Source organism: Vanacampus margaritifer, chromosome 15, assembly GCF_051991255.1.
Source record: "Vanacampus margaritifer isolate UIUO_Vmar chromosome 15, RoL_Vmar_1.0, whole genome shotgun sequence".
NCBI lineage: Eukaryota > Metazoa > Chordata > Actinopteri > Syngnathiformes > Syngnathidae > Vanacampus > Vanacampus margaritifer.
The window spans coordinates 18,613,203-18,628,555 of NC_135446.1; the positions used below are offsets into that span (position 1 = coordinate 18,613,203).

The 15,353-nt window shown below is 38.4% G+C and overlaps 1 protein-coding gene across 16 annotated transcripts in view; it reads left to right on the forward strand.

Moving 5' to 3' along the window:
* The window catches only part of nrcama (neuronal cell adhesion molecule a), a 39,233-nt gene that overhangs the window by 16,645 nt on the left and 7,235 nt on the right, over positions 1 to 15,353 (forward strand). For 3 of the 16 annotated variants that reach the window (XM_077545459.1, XM_077545465.1, XM_077545468.1), the window contains exons 3-22: positions 1,952 to 2,123; positions 3,723 to 3,828; positions 4,733 to 4,926; positions 5,007 to 5,129; positions 5,209 to 5,379; positions 7,305 to 7,416; positions 7,487 to 7,671; positions 7,774 to 7,905; positions 9,585 to 9,728; positions 9,800 to 9,911; positions 9,987 to 10,301; positions 10,378 to 10,502; positions 12,036 to 12,137; positions 12,244 to 12,441; positions 12,518 to 12,588; positions 12,679 to 12,904; positions 12,978 to 13,093; positions 14,581 to 14,794; positions 14,879 to 15,001; positions 15,070 to 15,246. In XM_077545459.1, coding sequence (XP_077401585.1) covers positions 1,997 to 2,123; positions 3,723 to 3,828; positions 4,733 to 4,926; positions 5,007 to 5,129; positions 5,209 to 5,379; positions 7,305 to 7,416; positions 7,487 to 7,671; positions 7,774 to 7,905; positions 9,585 to 9,728; positions 9,800 to 9,911; positions 9,987 to 10,301; positions 10,378 to 10,502; positions 12,036 to 12,137; positions 12,244 to 12,441; positions 12,518 to 12,588; positions 12,679 to 12,904; positions 12,978 to 13,093; positions 14,581 to 14,794; positions 14,879 to 15,001; positions 15,070 to 15,246 — 3,073 coding nt within the window. In that variant the 5' untranslated portion in view covers positions 1,952 to 1,996. Of the gene's footprint in view, positions 1 to 1,951; positions 2,124 to 3,425; positions 3,444 to 3,463; positions 3,829 to 4,732; positions 4,927 to 5,006; positions 5,130 to 5,208; positions 5,380 to 6,699; positions 6,748 to 7,304; positions 7,417 to 7,486; positions 7,672 to 7,773; positions 7,906 to 9,584; positions 9,729 to 9,799; positions 9,912 to 9,986; positions 10,302 to 10,377; positions 10,503 to 10,664; positions 10,695 to 12,035; positions 12,138 to 12,243; positions 12,442 to 12,517; positions 12,589 to 12,678; positions 12,905 to 12,977; positions 13,094 to 14,580; positions 14,795 to 14,878; positions 15,002 to 15,069; positions 15,247 to 15,353 lie in introns of those variants that run through there. The other 13 variants (XM_077545458.1, XM_077545463.1, XM_077545460.1 and 10 more) reach the window with 9 other exon arrangements.

Below are 15,353 nucleotides of genomic sequence, written 5' to 3' on the forward strand. Positions count from 1 at the left end.
CCAGGCCAAACAGAAAGCGCTCTTGACACGGAAACCCAGTATGAAAGTCTGAAAACCTAGAATTTTTTTGTACATTTAGAACAGATATAAAATTTGTGATTAAACGTGAGTTAACTAGTGAAGTCATGCGATTAATTAGGCTTAAAATCCTGACGCCCCTAATTTGTTATAATCTTTTCGTTTTTTAATTAGTAATAATTTTAACTATTTATTATTATTTTTTGTATAATAAGAAAAAGATTTTTAAAAATTAGGGGCATCAGGCGATTACAATTTGTAATCGTAATTAATCGCATGACTTCACTAGTTAACTCACGATTAATCACAAATTTTATATCTGTTCTAATACAATAAAAAAAAAATCTAGGTTTTCATAACTCTTGTTAACAAAAAGTGGGAAAAATGTTAAACTAATAGAAATAGATCAAATGAATTTTTGACGTCTATAGCCGTCAATGGCAGTGAATGAGTTAAAACATGTGGGAGCCAAATATTTATAGTGCGCAAAGGGGTATTTGTACAAAATTTGGATCCATTGACTCCCATTATAAATAATAATTTTGCATGTTTTTTGATGCACCGTACACAAGGCCATAATCCACCAGGTGGTGGTAGAGAGCTACTTTGGCTAGTTTTGCTAATTGCGCACTATTGCTTTTATTGTCCACAGAGGGCATAAAAATAAATACATATATAAAAACTTCATATGTATGGATAGGTCTGATGCCACTGAACATTTTGAGTTCAAATTTAAACCCCTTAAAATATCGATCTATCTAGCTGGCGGTCTGATCTTTGGCTAGCTCCGGAGATTTGTAATGTCAGTAACTTCTGATAAGCTTGGAAAGATCCAGTCGTGTGTTTTCAGTCATCGCAGGTGGATCATTTGCCGCCACAGCGCATGATTGTAATTAAGCCGAAGATGGCTGATAATGTGGTCTTGAGCATCGCAATCAAATGAGAGGATTTCGTTTCGGCCTTCGCTTCCCCTCAATACCAGTGAGCAGAGAATGCAGTTGGACGTGCGAGCGTAATTAGCCTTAGCCCGAGGCCGCATTAGCTCACACACTCTGCCGAGCTCAGCTGGATAAAATCTGGACTCCAAACATTCTGCCCCCCCCCCCTTGATTGTTAGAATGGGCTGAGCAGTGGAATTTCAACAAGAGATTGTGTGAAGAATTGCACCAGGAGATCGCGCGCAATAAGCTAAAGCGCGTGAAAAGTCAACTCATTCACTGCCATTGACGGCTATAGACGTCAAAAATTGAACTATTTCTATTAGTTTAACATTTTTTTCCACTTTTGTTAACAAGGGTATGAAAACCTAGAAAATTTGTGATTAATCATGAGTGAGTGAAGTCATGCGATTAATTACAATAAAAAATTAATCACCTGACGCCGCTAATTTTTAATAATCTTTTCTTTATTTATCTTTTAATCGCATCAGGCGATTATTTTTTTTTAATTGTAATTAATTGCATGACTTCAATAGTTAACTCACGATTAATCACAAATTTTAGATCTGTTCTAAATGTACAATCATTTTTTTTCTAGGTTTTCATACTCTTGTTAACAAAAGTGGAGAAAAATGTTAAACTAATAAAAATCGTCTATAGCCGCCAATGGCAGTGAATGAGTTAAAGTCAACATGCTGGTGTTTGTTTCCATTTCACATCTTTTTCCCGAAAGACTGCAGAGGCCCACGGGTACTCGCTCACGCGCGCCACGACGGTTCCGCTCGGGTGCCCTCGCATGGCACATGTTTACAGGCGAATACGCGGAGTGCTCTTGTAATTGCCGTAGTTTGACCTTGAGGGCCAGAAAGATGTCATGTGGATGCCGCCGAAGTTTTACAGTCAATTGCGTTTTATTGTTGTAAATGCGCACAGGCCGGTGTTGTTTAGTTGCTTTTTCAAAATAAAATAAAAATTGTGTTTTACTTCATTTCCAGTGATTTGACGACTCTTCACGCCACTGCAGGGTTGAGCCTGACAATATGGACTTCACCGTGGTCCACCTCAACGTGGGTGAGAACACGATGAGGTCTTTGGGCTCCGGAGCCGTTCTTCTTCTCGTGATCCTCTTGAGTCACGTGACGTCAGCGCTGGAAGTGCCCCTTGATCGTAAGGATGTTTCTCGCCAATATGAACAAACCCGAGTTCCGATGACGTTGGGTTGTTGTGTAAAAACGTAAACAAAAACACAATGCGATGATTTGAAAATCCTTTTCAATCTGTATTAACTCATTCGCTGCCATTGACGGCTATAGACGTCAAAAATTCATTTGAACTATTTCTATTAGTTTTTTTCCATTTTTGTTAACAGGAGTATGAAAACCGAGAAAAAATGTATTGTACATTTAGAACAGATATAAAATTTGTGATTACTCTTGAGTTAACTAGTGAAGTCATCTGATTAATTACAATTAAAAAATTTAATCGCCGGATGCCCCTAATTTAAAAGAAAAATTTGGGGCGTCAAACGATAATTAAAAAAAAAATTGTAATTAATCTCATGACTTCAATAGTTAACTCTTTTATATTTATTGTACATTTAGAAAATATATACAATTTGTGATTAATCGTGAGTTAACTAGTGAAGTCATGGGATTAATTATGAAAAAAATCCTCATTTTTAATATTCTTTTGTTTTTTTTAATAATAAAAAAAAAGTATTTTATTTTTGTGTTTTTAATAATCTTTTTTTCTCCCAAAGAAAAGATTATTAAAAATTAAGGGCGTCAGGCAATTACATTTTTTAATCATAATTAATGGCATGACTTCACTAGTTAACTCACGATTAATCACAAATTTTATACCTGTTCTAAATGTACAATATTTGTTTTCGAGGTTTTCATACTCTTGGCAAAAGTGGAAAAAGTGTTAAACTAATAGAAATAGTTCAAATGAAGTTTTGACGTCTATAGCCGTCAATGGCGGTGAATGAGTTAACTTGGAGGACACAACAGCCACGATTCCCAAAAAACAATTTGATGTGTGGACTCGTCAGACCGCAGCACAGAGATTTCTCCGGATTCTCTGAATTGGCGGGAAATTTCATCGTATCTCTTCTTGTGAACGACTGAGCCTTTCAGGGATACCCAATCATGATGCTCACCTTTTTTTTCTAATTAACCTGTTCACCTGTTGAACGTTCTAAACGGGTGTTTTCATGTTGCCACTCTGACATGTTCATTTTTTCGCATGTTGCAGGAATCAAATTCTAAATGACCCAAAAAACAAATGACTTTCATTCATTTGAACATTTCCTTGTCTTTGAAATTCAGTTGAATAGATGTTGAAAAGGATTTGCAAATGATTGCATTTGGTTTTTAGTTGAAGCTGTTTTGGCTCCCTGCAAAAACTAACACCTCTCTGTAATATTCTGTGGCGGCGTGTCTGCGTTCCCCCCCGATGGACAAAAAGCTAAGGTCCTGGAAGGATGTAAGTTTACGCCAATTGCGACCTCTAGTGTGGGATTTTTTTTTTTTTGTTGTTGTTGGTTCTTTTATTTGCATTGTTGCATGCGATTACAATTTTGTTTTAGAAATGCTGGTTCTAAGTTTTGGGACACAACTTTTTTGCTGCTATTTGGCCAGTCAGTCTTTATGTCCCAATACTTTTTAGTCCCGCTGGTGTCGCTTGCTGTGATGTGGCCTCGCACGCCGTTCTCGTGTCTAAAACATGAATGCATGCAATACATAACTTGTCTTACTCCCGCAGTGCCGCAGCCCCCCACTATTACGCTACAGTCCCCGAAGGATTACATCTTCGACCCGCGGGAGAACATCGTCATCCACTGTGAAGCCAAAGGGAAGCCGCACCCCAAGTGAGAAACAGCACCTCGCCACTGATTTTGAGTTTTCTGCTCACGTCTATGAAAATGATTGATCTGTTGTGGAGACGAGCGGGGGGGGTTTAAAAAAAGAATCGCCTAGCAACGGTTGTCAAGGAAAGCAATCGACCAAGAAACGCCTGTCAAACTGAATAAGCCAGCACGGAAACTCAATTAACTCGTTCACTGCCATTGACGACCAAAATTCATTTGAACCATTTCTATTAGTTTAACATTTTTTCCACTTTTGTCAACAAGACTATGAAAACCTAGGAAAAAAATATATTGTACATTTAGACCACATATAAAATTAATGATGACCGGGAGTTAGCTATTGAAGTCATGCGATTAATTACAAATAAAAAAATGTAATCGCCTGACGCGATAAAAAAAAAGAGAAAAGATTATTTAAAAATTAGGAGCGTCGGGCGAGTGAAATTTTTAATCGTAATTAATTGCATGACTTCACGAGTTAACTCACGATTAATCACAAATTTTATATCTGTTCTAAATGTACAATAATATATATATATTTTTTAATGAAAACCTAGATTTTTTTATTGCACATTTATAACAGATATAAAATAATCATGTGATTAATTACGATTACTTATTTTTATTTTATTTTTTAATTAGGCCCGTCAGGCGATTACAAATTTTTTTGATTGTAATTATTCACATGACGATTAATCACACATTTTATATCTGTTCTAAATTTACAAAAAAAAAAAAGTTCTAGGTTTTCATATGCTTGTTAACAAAAGTGGACAAAATGTGAAACTAATAGAAATAGTTCAAATTAATATTTGACGTCTATAACCGTCAATGGCAGTTAATGTTTGATGCCATAAAATATATTTGAAAAAAAAAAAAAGGTTTGTGCTGTTTTTCTTATTAGCTTTTCTTGGACGAGGAATGGGAGCCATTTTGATGTGGAGCAAGACTCCAAAGTTCTTATGAAACCTGGTTCAGGAACTCTGGTCATTGACATCAGTGGGGAAAAGGCGGAAGCCTACGAGGGGACGTACCAGTGCACGGCCCACAACGATCACGGCACAGCGCTCTCCAACAACATCGTCATCAGACAGTCCAGTAAGAATTCAGCAGAATTCATTCAATACATTATACGATGTGCAAACATTTTCTTTGAATCTGTCTGTGGTGACTCCCAGGGTCCCCCTTGTGGTCGAAAGAAAGACTTGAGGCCATCACGGTGCAGATGGGGGTCTCGCTGGTGCTGCAGTGCCGCCCCCCGGCAGGGCTGCCCCCTCCCGTCATATTTTGGATGGATAACAGTAAGCCCGTCGTGTGATGAATCTTCATTTTCCAGCAAGTAGGATTCCCAAAAATGCAAAATGTCATCCCTCCAAAAAGTCTTCCAGAGGTTGCCGCTGGACAATCGAGTGTCCCAAGCCCTGAACGGAGACTTGTACTTCTCCAATGTCCTCCCGGAGGACAACAGGAATGACTACATCTGCTATGCCCGCTTTCCATATACGCAAACCATCCAGCAGAAGCAGCCCATCTCCGTCACAGTGCTGGAGAGTAAGTCCGCACCTTGCTCTCCTTAACACACAGATTGACTCGTTCAGTGCCATTGACGGCTATAGACGTCCAAAATTCATTTGAACTATTTCTATTAGTTTCACACTTTTTTTTGCCACTTTTGTTAACAAGAGTATGAAAACCTAGATTTTTTGGGGGGGGGAATACGGATATAAAATGTGTGATTAATAAAAAATATTAATCGCTTGACGCGACTTAAAGATTATGAAAAATTCAGGGCGTCGGGCGATTACATTTTTTAATCGTAATTAATCACATTACTTAACTCACAATTAATCACAAATTTTATATCTGTTCTTAACATACAATAAAAAAATATATTGGTTTTCATACTCTTGTTAACAAAAGTAGAAAAAAATGTTGAACTAATAGAAATAGTTCAAATGAATTTTTGACGTCTATAGCCGTCAATGGCAGTGAATGAGTTAAAAGGGAAGACAACCCAAAAATGATCTTTACAATCTGTTTAGCCTGACGTAGCATTTTTGGAATGTGGGTCAAGTGCCAAAAGCCATTTCCATCCCAGCTGGCGGCCATTTTGACACTTGCTGTTGACTGAGAATGACATCACAGATGCTCAAGGTAACCACCAATCGCAGCTCACCAGTTTTCTGAAGCTGAGCCATGATTGGTCATTACCTTGGGCAGCTGTGATGTCATTTTCAGTCAACAGCAAGTGGCAAAAAAAAAAAACAAAAAAAAAACGGGTGGATTTTCCACAAATGAAAAAATAATCAGAATGCCGTGTTTAGACTAGTGATTGTGCATACAACATATCGTAAAGAACGGTTTTGGGTTTACTTCTTTTTTTAAAGTGGAAGTCAACCTTAAACATTTCTTGACAATATGGTTAATGTGACCCCACTAGTCTAAACATGGCATTTTGATAAATTTTACATTTGTGGAATAAGAGTTGTGAAGCAAAATCCAGCCATTTTTATTTATCTCAAGGGGGCGGCCATTTTGCCACTTGCTGTCGAATTAAGATGACATCACAGTTGCTCAGGTCTCAGGTAACAACCAATCGCAGCTCACCTGTTTTCTGAAGCTGAGCTGTGATTGGTTGTTATCTGAGACCTGAGCGACTGTGATGTGACAAAATGGCCGCCCCCTGAGATGGAGATGCTGCTTAACTCATATTCCACTAACACAATATTAACCAGAATACCATTTTTAGACCAGTGGGGCTGCATAGAACATATTATTGTCCAAAAACATTTTTGGGGTTGACTTTAAGACAAAAAGGTGTCAAATGAATTTCTGTCGGTTTTGCATGCTTATGATTTTTTTCTGTTACAGTGGATACAATGAATGAGACCTCTTTATACAATATCACTAACTTTAGTGGTGAGTGTTGCTGGCTCATGCCTGTCAATTTTGTGTCAATCAATCCACTCCTGGCCCAACCATGTGACATGTACCTGCAAACTCAACCCCGCACATTTTGTGACTATAACATAAAGTTGTATAAAGATTATACTATTAGTTTAACATTTTTTTTCCACTTGTGCTAACAAGAGTATTAAAAACCTAGGAAAAAAATATTGTACATTTAGAACAGATATCAAATTTGTGATTAATCGTGAGTTAACTATTGAAGTCATGCGATTAATTACAATTAAAAAAAAATTAATTGTCTGACGAACCTATTTTTTTAATAATATTTTTTTCTTTTTTAATTTTTTTACAATAGGTGAAAAGATAAAAAGTTACCAATATTTTTATTTAAAAAAAAAAAAAGAAAGAAAAAAAAATAATAAAAAATATTAAGCAATATTTTTGATTTTTTTTTTTTTAACAAGCCAACTTTTCCCCGCATTGTCTGCTCCTACCCGGCCTGTCATTATTTGCCGTCTTTTAAAAATCCTTGTATTTGATCTGATTTGCTGTCCTCTCGCTTATAGCCAACCCAACAGGGGAGCGCCGCCCCGGGTTCATGACGCCTTTGGGTGCTACCAGCACCAAGATGGTCCTGCGAGGGGAGACCCTGGAGCTGGAATGCATCGCCGAAGGCTTGTAAGTCGGCATGTTCTTTCACCGTCATGTCTTTGGAGCGGAATAAGGTGCATAACAGTTACTATGGCAGGCCCACCCCGGAGATGTCTTGGCAGAAAGATGGCGGCGAGCTGCCGACCAGCAGGGTTTCCTTCCTCAACTACAAGAAAACACTTAAGGTTTTGGACGTGAGCGAAGCGGATGCTGGCGACTACGCCTGCACGGCGACCAATCGCCTGGGAACCGCACATCACGCCATCAAAGTCACCGTTAAAGGTAGGAAAAGCGTCTTGTAAATCCCGCTGACTGGAAAGTCTTTATTCCGTGCGCTCCTCTCTCAGGTTTCTTTCTCTTTCTTATTTCTTTCCTATTCAACAGCTGCTCCATTCTGGATCAGCGCTCCCAGGAACCTGATCCTCGCCCCAAATGAGACCGGCATCCTGAATTGCAGAGTCAGCGGAGACCCGAAGCCGGATATTAGTTGGTTTGTCAATGGAGTCTCAATAGAAAGTAAGTACAATGCTCGTATACTGTATGGTTTTGGCCGGAGGTGGGCGAGAGGCGGCTCACGGGCACACTCGGAGTGGCCTCTGATGAACTCATTCACTGCCATTGACGGCTATTGACATCAAAAATTCATGTGAACTATTTCTATTAATTTAACTTTTTTTTCATTTCATTAAAAACATTTTTTTTTGAAAACCTAGATTTTTTTATTGTACATTTGTAACAGATATAAAATGATCATGCGATTATTTACAATTAAACGCCCTTTATTTTTATTTATTTTTTTATTAGGCCCGTCAGGCGATTATTTTTTTTAATTGTAATTAATCACATGACTTCACTTGTTAACTAACGATTAATCACACATTTTATATCTGTTCTAAATTTACAAAAAAAAAATCTAGGTTTTCGTACTCTTGTTAGCAAAAGTGGACAACTAATAGCAATAGTTCAAATGAATTTTTGACGTCTATTATTATTTCTATAAGTTTCACATTTTTTCCACTTTTGTTAACAAGAGTATGAAAACCTAGAAAAAAATGTATTGTACATTTAGAACAGATATAAAATTTGTGATTACTCTTGAGTTAACTAGTGAAGTCATGTGATTAATTACAATTAAAGAATTTAATCGCCTGATGCACCTAATTAAAAAAAAAGAAGAAAAAAATATTATTAAAAAATTTGGCTCGTCAGACGATTAATTTTTTTAAAATTGTAATTAATCGCATGACTTCAATAGTTAACTTACAATTAATCACAAATTTGATATCTGTTCTAAATGTACAATATTTTTTTTCTAGGTTTTCATACTCTTGTTAGCAAAAGTGGAAAAAAATGTTAAACTAATAGAAATAGTTCAAATGAATTTTTGACGTCTATTATTATTTCTATAAGTTTCACATTTTTTCCACTTTTGTTAACAAGAGTATGAAAACCTAGAATTTTTTTTATTGTACATTTAGAACATATACAATTTGTGATTACTCTTGAGTTAACTAGTGAAGTCATGTGATTAATTACAGTTAAAGAATTTAATCGCCTGATGCACCTAATTAAAAAAGAAAACAAATATTATTAAAAAATTAGGTTCGTCAGACGATAAATTTTTTTTAAATTGTAATTAATCGCATGACTTCAATAGTTAACTCACGATTAATCACAAATTTGATATCTGTTCTAAATGTACAATATTTTTTTTCTAGGTTTTTATACTGTTGTTAGCAAAAGTGGAAAAAAATGTTAAACTAATAGAAATAGTTCAAATTAATTTTTGACGTCCATAGCCATCAATAGCAGTGAATGAGTTAATTAAAAAAAAAATAATACATATATTTTTTAATTTCCTTAAAAACTTATTTGCAGATTATTATTTTTTTGCAGGGGTTGTTTTGTTTTGGCAGATTTTTTTGGTGGGGTTTATGAGCATGTTTTTATAGAACTTTGGGGGGTTTGCAAAAAATAACATTTCCAATGCATTTCAATAGGTGCTAATTATATTTTTGATAGCTGCACAGTATTTACAGAAATTTACAGTGTTGTAATGCCACCATTCACCACTAGATGTACTGCTGATGAAAAATGATGGCCCCTACCATCCTTTAAGTTGCCTGAGTCAGGCAATGCTTTTGAAGTATTTTTTTCTCAACTGAAATGAACTGATAAGGTCTTTAACGTGCCAGACGCTCCCGAGGACCCCACGCGCAAGGTGGATGCCGATACGGTAATTCTTACCCGTGTCCAGTCCGGGTCCAGTGCGGTTTACCAGTGCAACGCGTCCAATGAATTTGGCTACCTGATCGCCAACGCCTTCGTCAGTGTGCTCGGTAAGTGCAAAACGTCAACTTTGCGATGCCGTCTCACGATCCCGATGGTCATTTTGACTTTGATCATTTAGCCGAGCCCCCGAGGGTGCTTACTCCTCCCAACCAAGTGTACCAGGTCATCACCAATAGCCCGGCTTTACTACATTGTGCCACTTTCGGCTCACCGATCCCGACCATCACGTGGTAAAAATCCCACCTGCTTACTTGCTGCTGCCCCGCCCAAATGTCCAGATCTTAAACGCGCGCTATTCTTGGTAGGTACAAGGATGGTCAGATCAGCATCAAGAGCGAAGACCCCTACGTGATCCACGAGAACGGCACCCTGGAGATCAACGTGGCCCAGTCGCAAAACAGCGGCAAGTACACGTGCATCGCCAGCAACAGCCTGGGCATCAAAGAGAACCACGTTTTCCTCCAAGTCAAAGAGCCCACGCGCATCCTCAAGCAGCCGGAGTACAAAGTGGTGCAACGGGGCATGAGCGCCGTCTTCGAGTGCAAAGTCAAACACGACCCGTCTCTCGTCCCCACCATGACCTGGCTCAAAAACAACGGCGAGCTGCCCGACGACGAGAGGTACGCTCGGCGGAACGGTCTCGTGGCGTTACGTGACTTTTTCCGACAAATGAGATGAAATCTTTCCGATTGTTAGGTTCGAGGTGGATACCGACAGTTTGGTCATCAAAGACGTGACGGATGAAGACGAGGGCACTTACACGTGCATCATGAACACAACCCTGGACCGGGATTTCGCCAGCGCCACGCTTACCGTCGTCGGTACTTTTGCTCTTTATTCCCCCCGCGTCCACTTTGAGACATTTAGAAGTCAGCGTCTATTTTTAGAATTGGTGACTTTTTCCTGCTTTTCTGGTGCTGTCTTAAGTGTGTGTGACTTATACTAACTTTGTGTACTCTACTCCTTGATTCTTGCTCTCTCAGAGGCTACTCCCACTCCAGCTATTGTCTACGGTAAACAAATACTGTCTACAGTGTAGTCATGTGACGTTTTCTGCACCCTTGAACCCTCACCCTCATCTAACATTTGCTTTATGTTCTATTGGACCTGATGAGACTGTGCAGTGTGCCTAATAGTATTATTGCATTTAGATATACTGTATTACAAAATGATAGATTTTTTTTTATTTAAATGAAGCAAGAATCATTTTTTTATTGTAATTAATCGCATGACTTCAATAGTTAAATCACGATTAATCGTAAATTTTACATCTATTTTAAATGTACATTGAATTTATTTTCCTAATTTTTCCATACTCTTGTTGATATAAAAGCGATTTTTTTTTAAACTAATAGAAATATGGCTGCATTTTTTTTGTAATTTAGTCAGTAATTTCATAATAATTCATAAAATTTAGTTAACATTAAAAAGATGTACTGTACTGTAAAAAACGAATGTGATATTGATTTGTGTTGAGGTCATTTTTCTGCCACTAGATGGCATAATTGCATTTGTAAGACGGTGACAGCTCAGTGCATTTTTCCTTCCATATTAAAAACTAATCTTTAACACGAAATAACTTGTGAAATTCTGCCCATTTTTAAATTTGTAAAATACAACTTGTCCTCAGTCTCCACAAATGTATTCATTATTATTAAGAAAACAAATATTGTACAGTTAGACCAGATATAACATTTGTGATTATCATGAGTTAACTATTGAAGTCATGCGATTAATTACAATTGAAATTTTTAATCTCCTGACGCCTTAATTTTAATCATCTTTTATTTTTTTTGAAAAAAGATAATTAGAAAAAAGATCATTAGAAATTAGGTCGTCAGGTGATTAATTTTTTTTATTATTATTATTTATTATTATTTTATTTTATTTTATATCTGTTCTAAATGTACAATAACAACTTTTTTCTCGGTTTTCATACTCTTGTTAAAAGTGGAAAAAATGTTAAACTAACAGAAATAGTTCCAATAAATTTTTGACGTCTAAAGCCGTCAATGGCAGTGAATGAGTTAAATTTATTACTGCTAAATTTTGACATGGACGTGTCTGCTGCCTTGCGAGTTCCCCCGCTTAAGTAAGGAGCGGTCATTAATCACATTTTTTTTTTTAAATTGTGCCGTTAAAGGAACTTTAAATGAACTCAAAATGAACGCACTAATTTTGACAACCCTAATTTTCATATTGACCTCAATAATTATTTTAGTTTTTATTCTCATTCCCTCATTAAAAATGACATTTTCCGTCACCACGAACGACTGATTAAATGAACAAAACATTCTCAGTGCTCCTTTTTTTTTTTCCAGTAGTTCTAAGGACTGACTATCTTGTCTTCACAGAGAAACCGGACCCGCCCGCTGATCTGGAACTCACTGACCAAACTGAACGGAGCGTTCAGCTCACCTGGATCCCTGGAGATGAACACAACAGTCCCACACAAAGTAGGTCGTTTTTGAAAATTTATTTATTAAAGATGACTTTTAATTGCTTTATAGTGTTATTTAAAATTCCTACAACGGGAGATAAATGATCATTTTCTTTGTGCAGAGTTTTTGATCCAGTATGAGGATTTGCTGCACCAGCCCGGCATGTGGGTCAACATGACAGAAGTGGCTGGTACGAGCACCACGGCGCAACTGGAGCTCTCGCCGTACGTCTACTACTCCTTCCGGGTTCTGGCCAAGAATCAGGTGGGCTACAGCCAACCCAGCCTGCCGTCGCGCCAGTACAGAACCAACCCGTCAGGTAGGTACCGGAGACGGGTTCTAATTGACAGCAAATATTTCAAAACAGCCCGTGATTTGAACCTTTGGCATTCCAGCCCCTGATGAGAATCCGTCAGATGTCCGGGGAGAAGGAAAAGAACCTGGCAACCTGGTCATCTCCTGGACTGTAAGCTGCTGACAGCGCAAACAGTGACATCTGGTGGCGATGTAAGGTCACTGCAGTTGCATTCTGACTTAAACTCAAATGTCTGATCAGTCGCTAACAGGATTCCAGTCAAATGGGCCCGGGCTGGAGTACAAGGTGCTGTGGAGACAAAAGGACGTGGATCAAGATTGGTCCTCCAAGACGGTGGCCAACGCGTCCCATTTTGTCGTGTCCGGGGTTCCCGTCTACGTTCCCTACGAGATCAAAGTTCAAGCGCTGAACGATTACGGCAACGGGCCGGAGGCCGCCGTCGTCGTCGGATACTCCGGGGAAGACGGTCAGTGATGTGTTTGTTTTCATTTCTCACAAAATGAGTTACTCTTTGCTAACCTTTTTTGGTTGCGCTTCAGTGCCTTTGTCCGCCCCCGATGGCGTGATGGTGACGGTTCACAACAGCACGATGGCACAAGTGCACTGGGAGCCGGTGTCCTCCAACTCGGTCCGTGGGAAACTAAAGGGCTACAAGGTATGTTTCGGACCTTGAGCGGAGGAAGGTTGTGCAGGATCATTCGGCACTAGCTGTCACGCTCAACCCTGACCCTGTTTTTTTTTTTTTTTCTCGTCACGCACAACGTGCTTATTCGATGATGAGTTGCCTGCAGGCACGAATGTCAGGGCCGTGGTAACAAAACATGGACAGACCTCAAAATAACCTTTAATGGGTCCCTGAATGTTACGCGCAAGTAAATCCTAAGAATACTCAATTATTCTACACCCAAAGTAAGATTAAAAAACTTAAATAATTTCCATAATTTTCTTCTCAAGCGGCTCTAAAATAATCTTTTATGGAGACTCCCTGAATTTATTACTCAGGTGAGTAACCCCAAAAAAATAACCTATAATTGTCCTGCTAATGCTGTTGTATTTCAGTAACACCAAAATGACCTTAATGTTTCCCAGAATACTCAAAATAAAAACAAAACAAAAAAAATCTTTGAATGTAACCTCAAAATAATCTTTAAGGAACCTTTAATTGGTCTCCTTAATTTGACCGTCAAGTGGCTTCAAAATAATTTTTAAGGAGCCTTTTAACTCATTCACTCCCAGCCATTTTCACTGAAGCAACCCCCTTCGCTCCCAGCTGTTATATTGGATTTTGACTGATTTTGCAAAGGTCCACAGAATATTGTTATTCTATTGCTATGAAAACATGACACCTACCAAAACAAAGATTAGAGTCTCTTCTTTCATCAGAAAAAAAATGTATGTTTCTATCTGTTTCCATTTTGCAGCAATTAGCATTCGAAGATAGCAAAGTTCCATCATTATTCACATATCTGTTTAAAACAGTGGTTGATCTCTTATACTCTTCTTCAAGCATTCTCTTCAGTTCAGAGGCTGCATCAAAGCCTTCTGTATGCTCTAGCATAAATAAAAATACATTTTAAAAAACTTATAAATACGTCTTTGGGAGCATGGTAATATTTAAAGTAGAACTTATTTATACATTTTTTGGGAGCAAATGAGTTAATGGTTTTTGGAATGTTGCACTCAAGTAACCCCAAAATTACCTTATTACCTTTAATGGTTCCCAGAATGTTATACTGTACTCAAAAGAACCTCAAAAGAATTCTTGGTTCTTCGAATGTATTTGTCAAGTAACCCCAAAATAACTTCCAATTCGGCTTTTATAATTCCCCTCAATGTTATAATCAAGTTTCCTTTAAGGAACCTTCAATGGTTCCCTAAATTGAATTGTCATGTGACCTCAATATGTTGAATGAGTCTTTGATGGTTCTCGCAAGTAGCCTTCAAATGACCTTAAATTAATGTTATACTCCAGTCACCTCAAAATAACCTGTAAGGAACCTTCAATGGTTCCCTAAATTTGATCATCAAGTGAGCCTTTTAACGGCAAAATCACCTTAAATTAACCTTAAATGGTTCGCTGAATGTTGCACTCCAGTAACCTCCTATAAAGCTAATCCTAACCTCTCGTTCCATTCCATGCAGGTGTACTACCGTCGCGAGCGAGGCTTGCATGCGACCGAGGAGGAAGTGGCTCAAGAGTCGCAAGATCAGATTCTGACCTTCAGCGGGAACCGGACCGAGGGACACCTGCTGGGCCTGCAACCCTACAGCCTGTACAACATCTTCATCAGGGTTCTGAATAGCAAAGGAGAAGGTCCTCAGAGTCAGGATAAGCAATTTGAGACACCTGAGGGAGGTGTGTGCACAATATTTAGTCCTTTAAAAAAAAAAAAAATTATATTTAGCTTTAAAATAATCAAATTGTCCTGATCTGACTTAGTTCCAGGACCGCCTTCTTTTCTAAACGCCCTGAATCCCAATTTGGACTCGCTCACTCTGGAATGGGGCCCACCACTGAACAAAAATGGACGTCTCATTGGATACACGCTTAAATACCAGCCAGGTAAACCTGCAGCCACTTAAAAAAACAAACACACACACACGTCGTTGACATGCTTGCGTCTTTCTCAGTCGTGAATAGCACCGAAGTGGGGCCCGTCACCGTCCTGGATTTTCTGGTCAACGAGACCACCGTGACGCTGGACAACCTGAATTCCAGCGTCCTCTACAAGTTCTACCTGAGTGCAAAGACCATCAAAGGCGCCGGCGCCAATTTCACCAAAGAGGCCTCCACCGTCATGGAAACGAGTGAGTGACCTTTGACCTCATTAGCATCACGACCACGGGGGATCATTCGAGCCCGATTACAGAAAAAAAAAAAAAAAAAAAAACGACCTTGAGGTTCGACCACATTC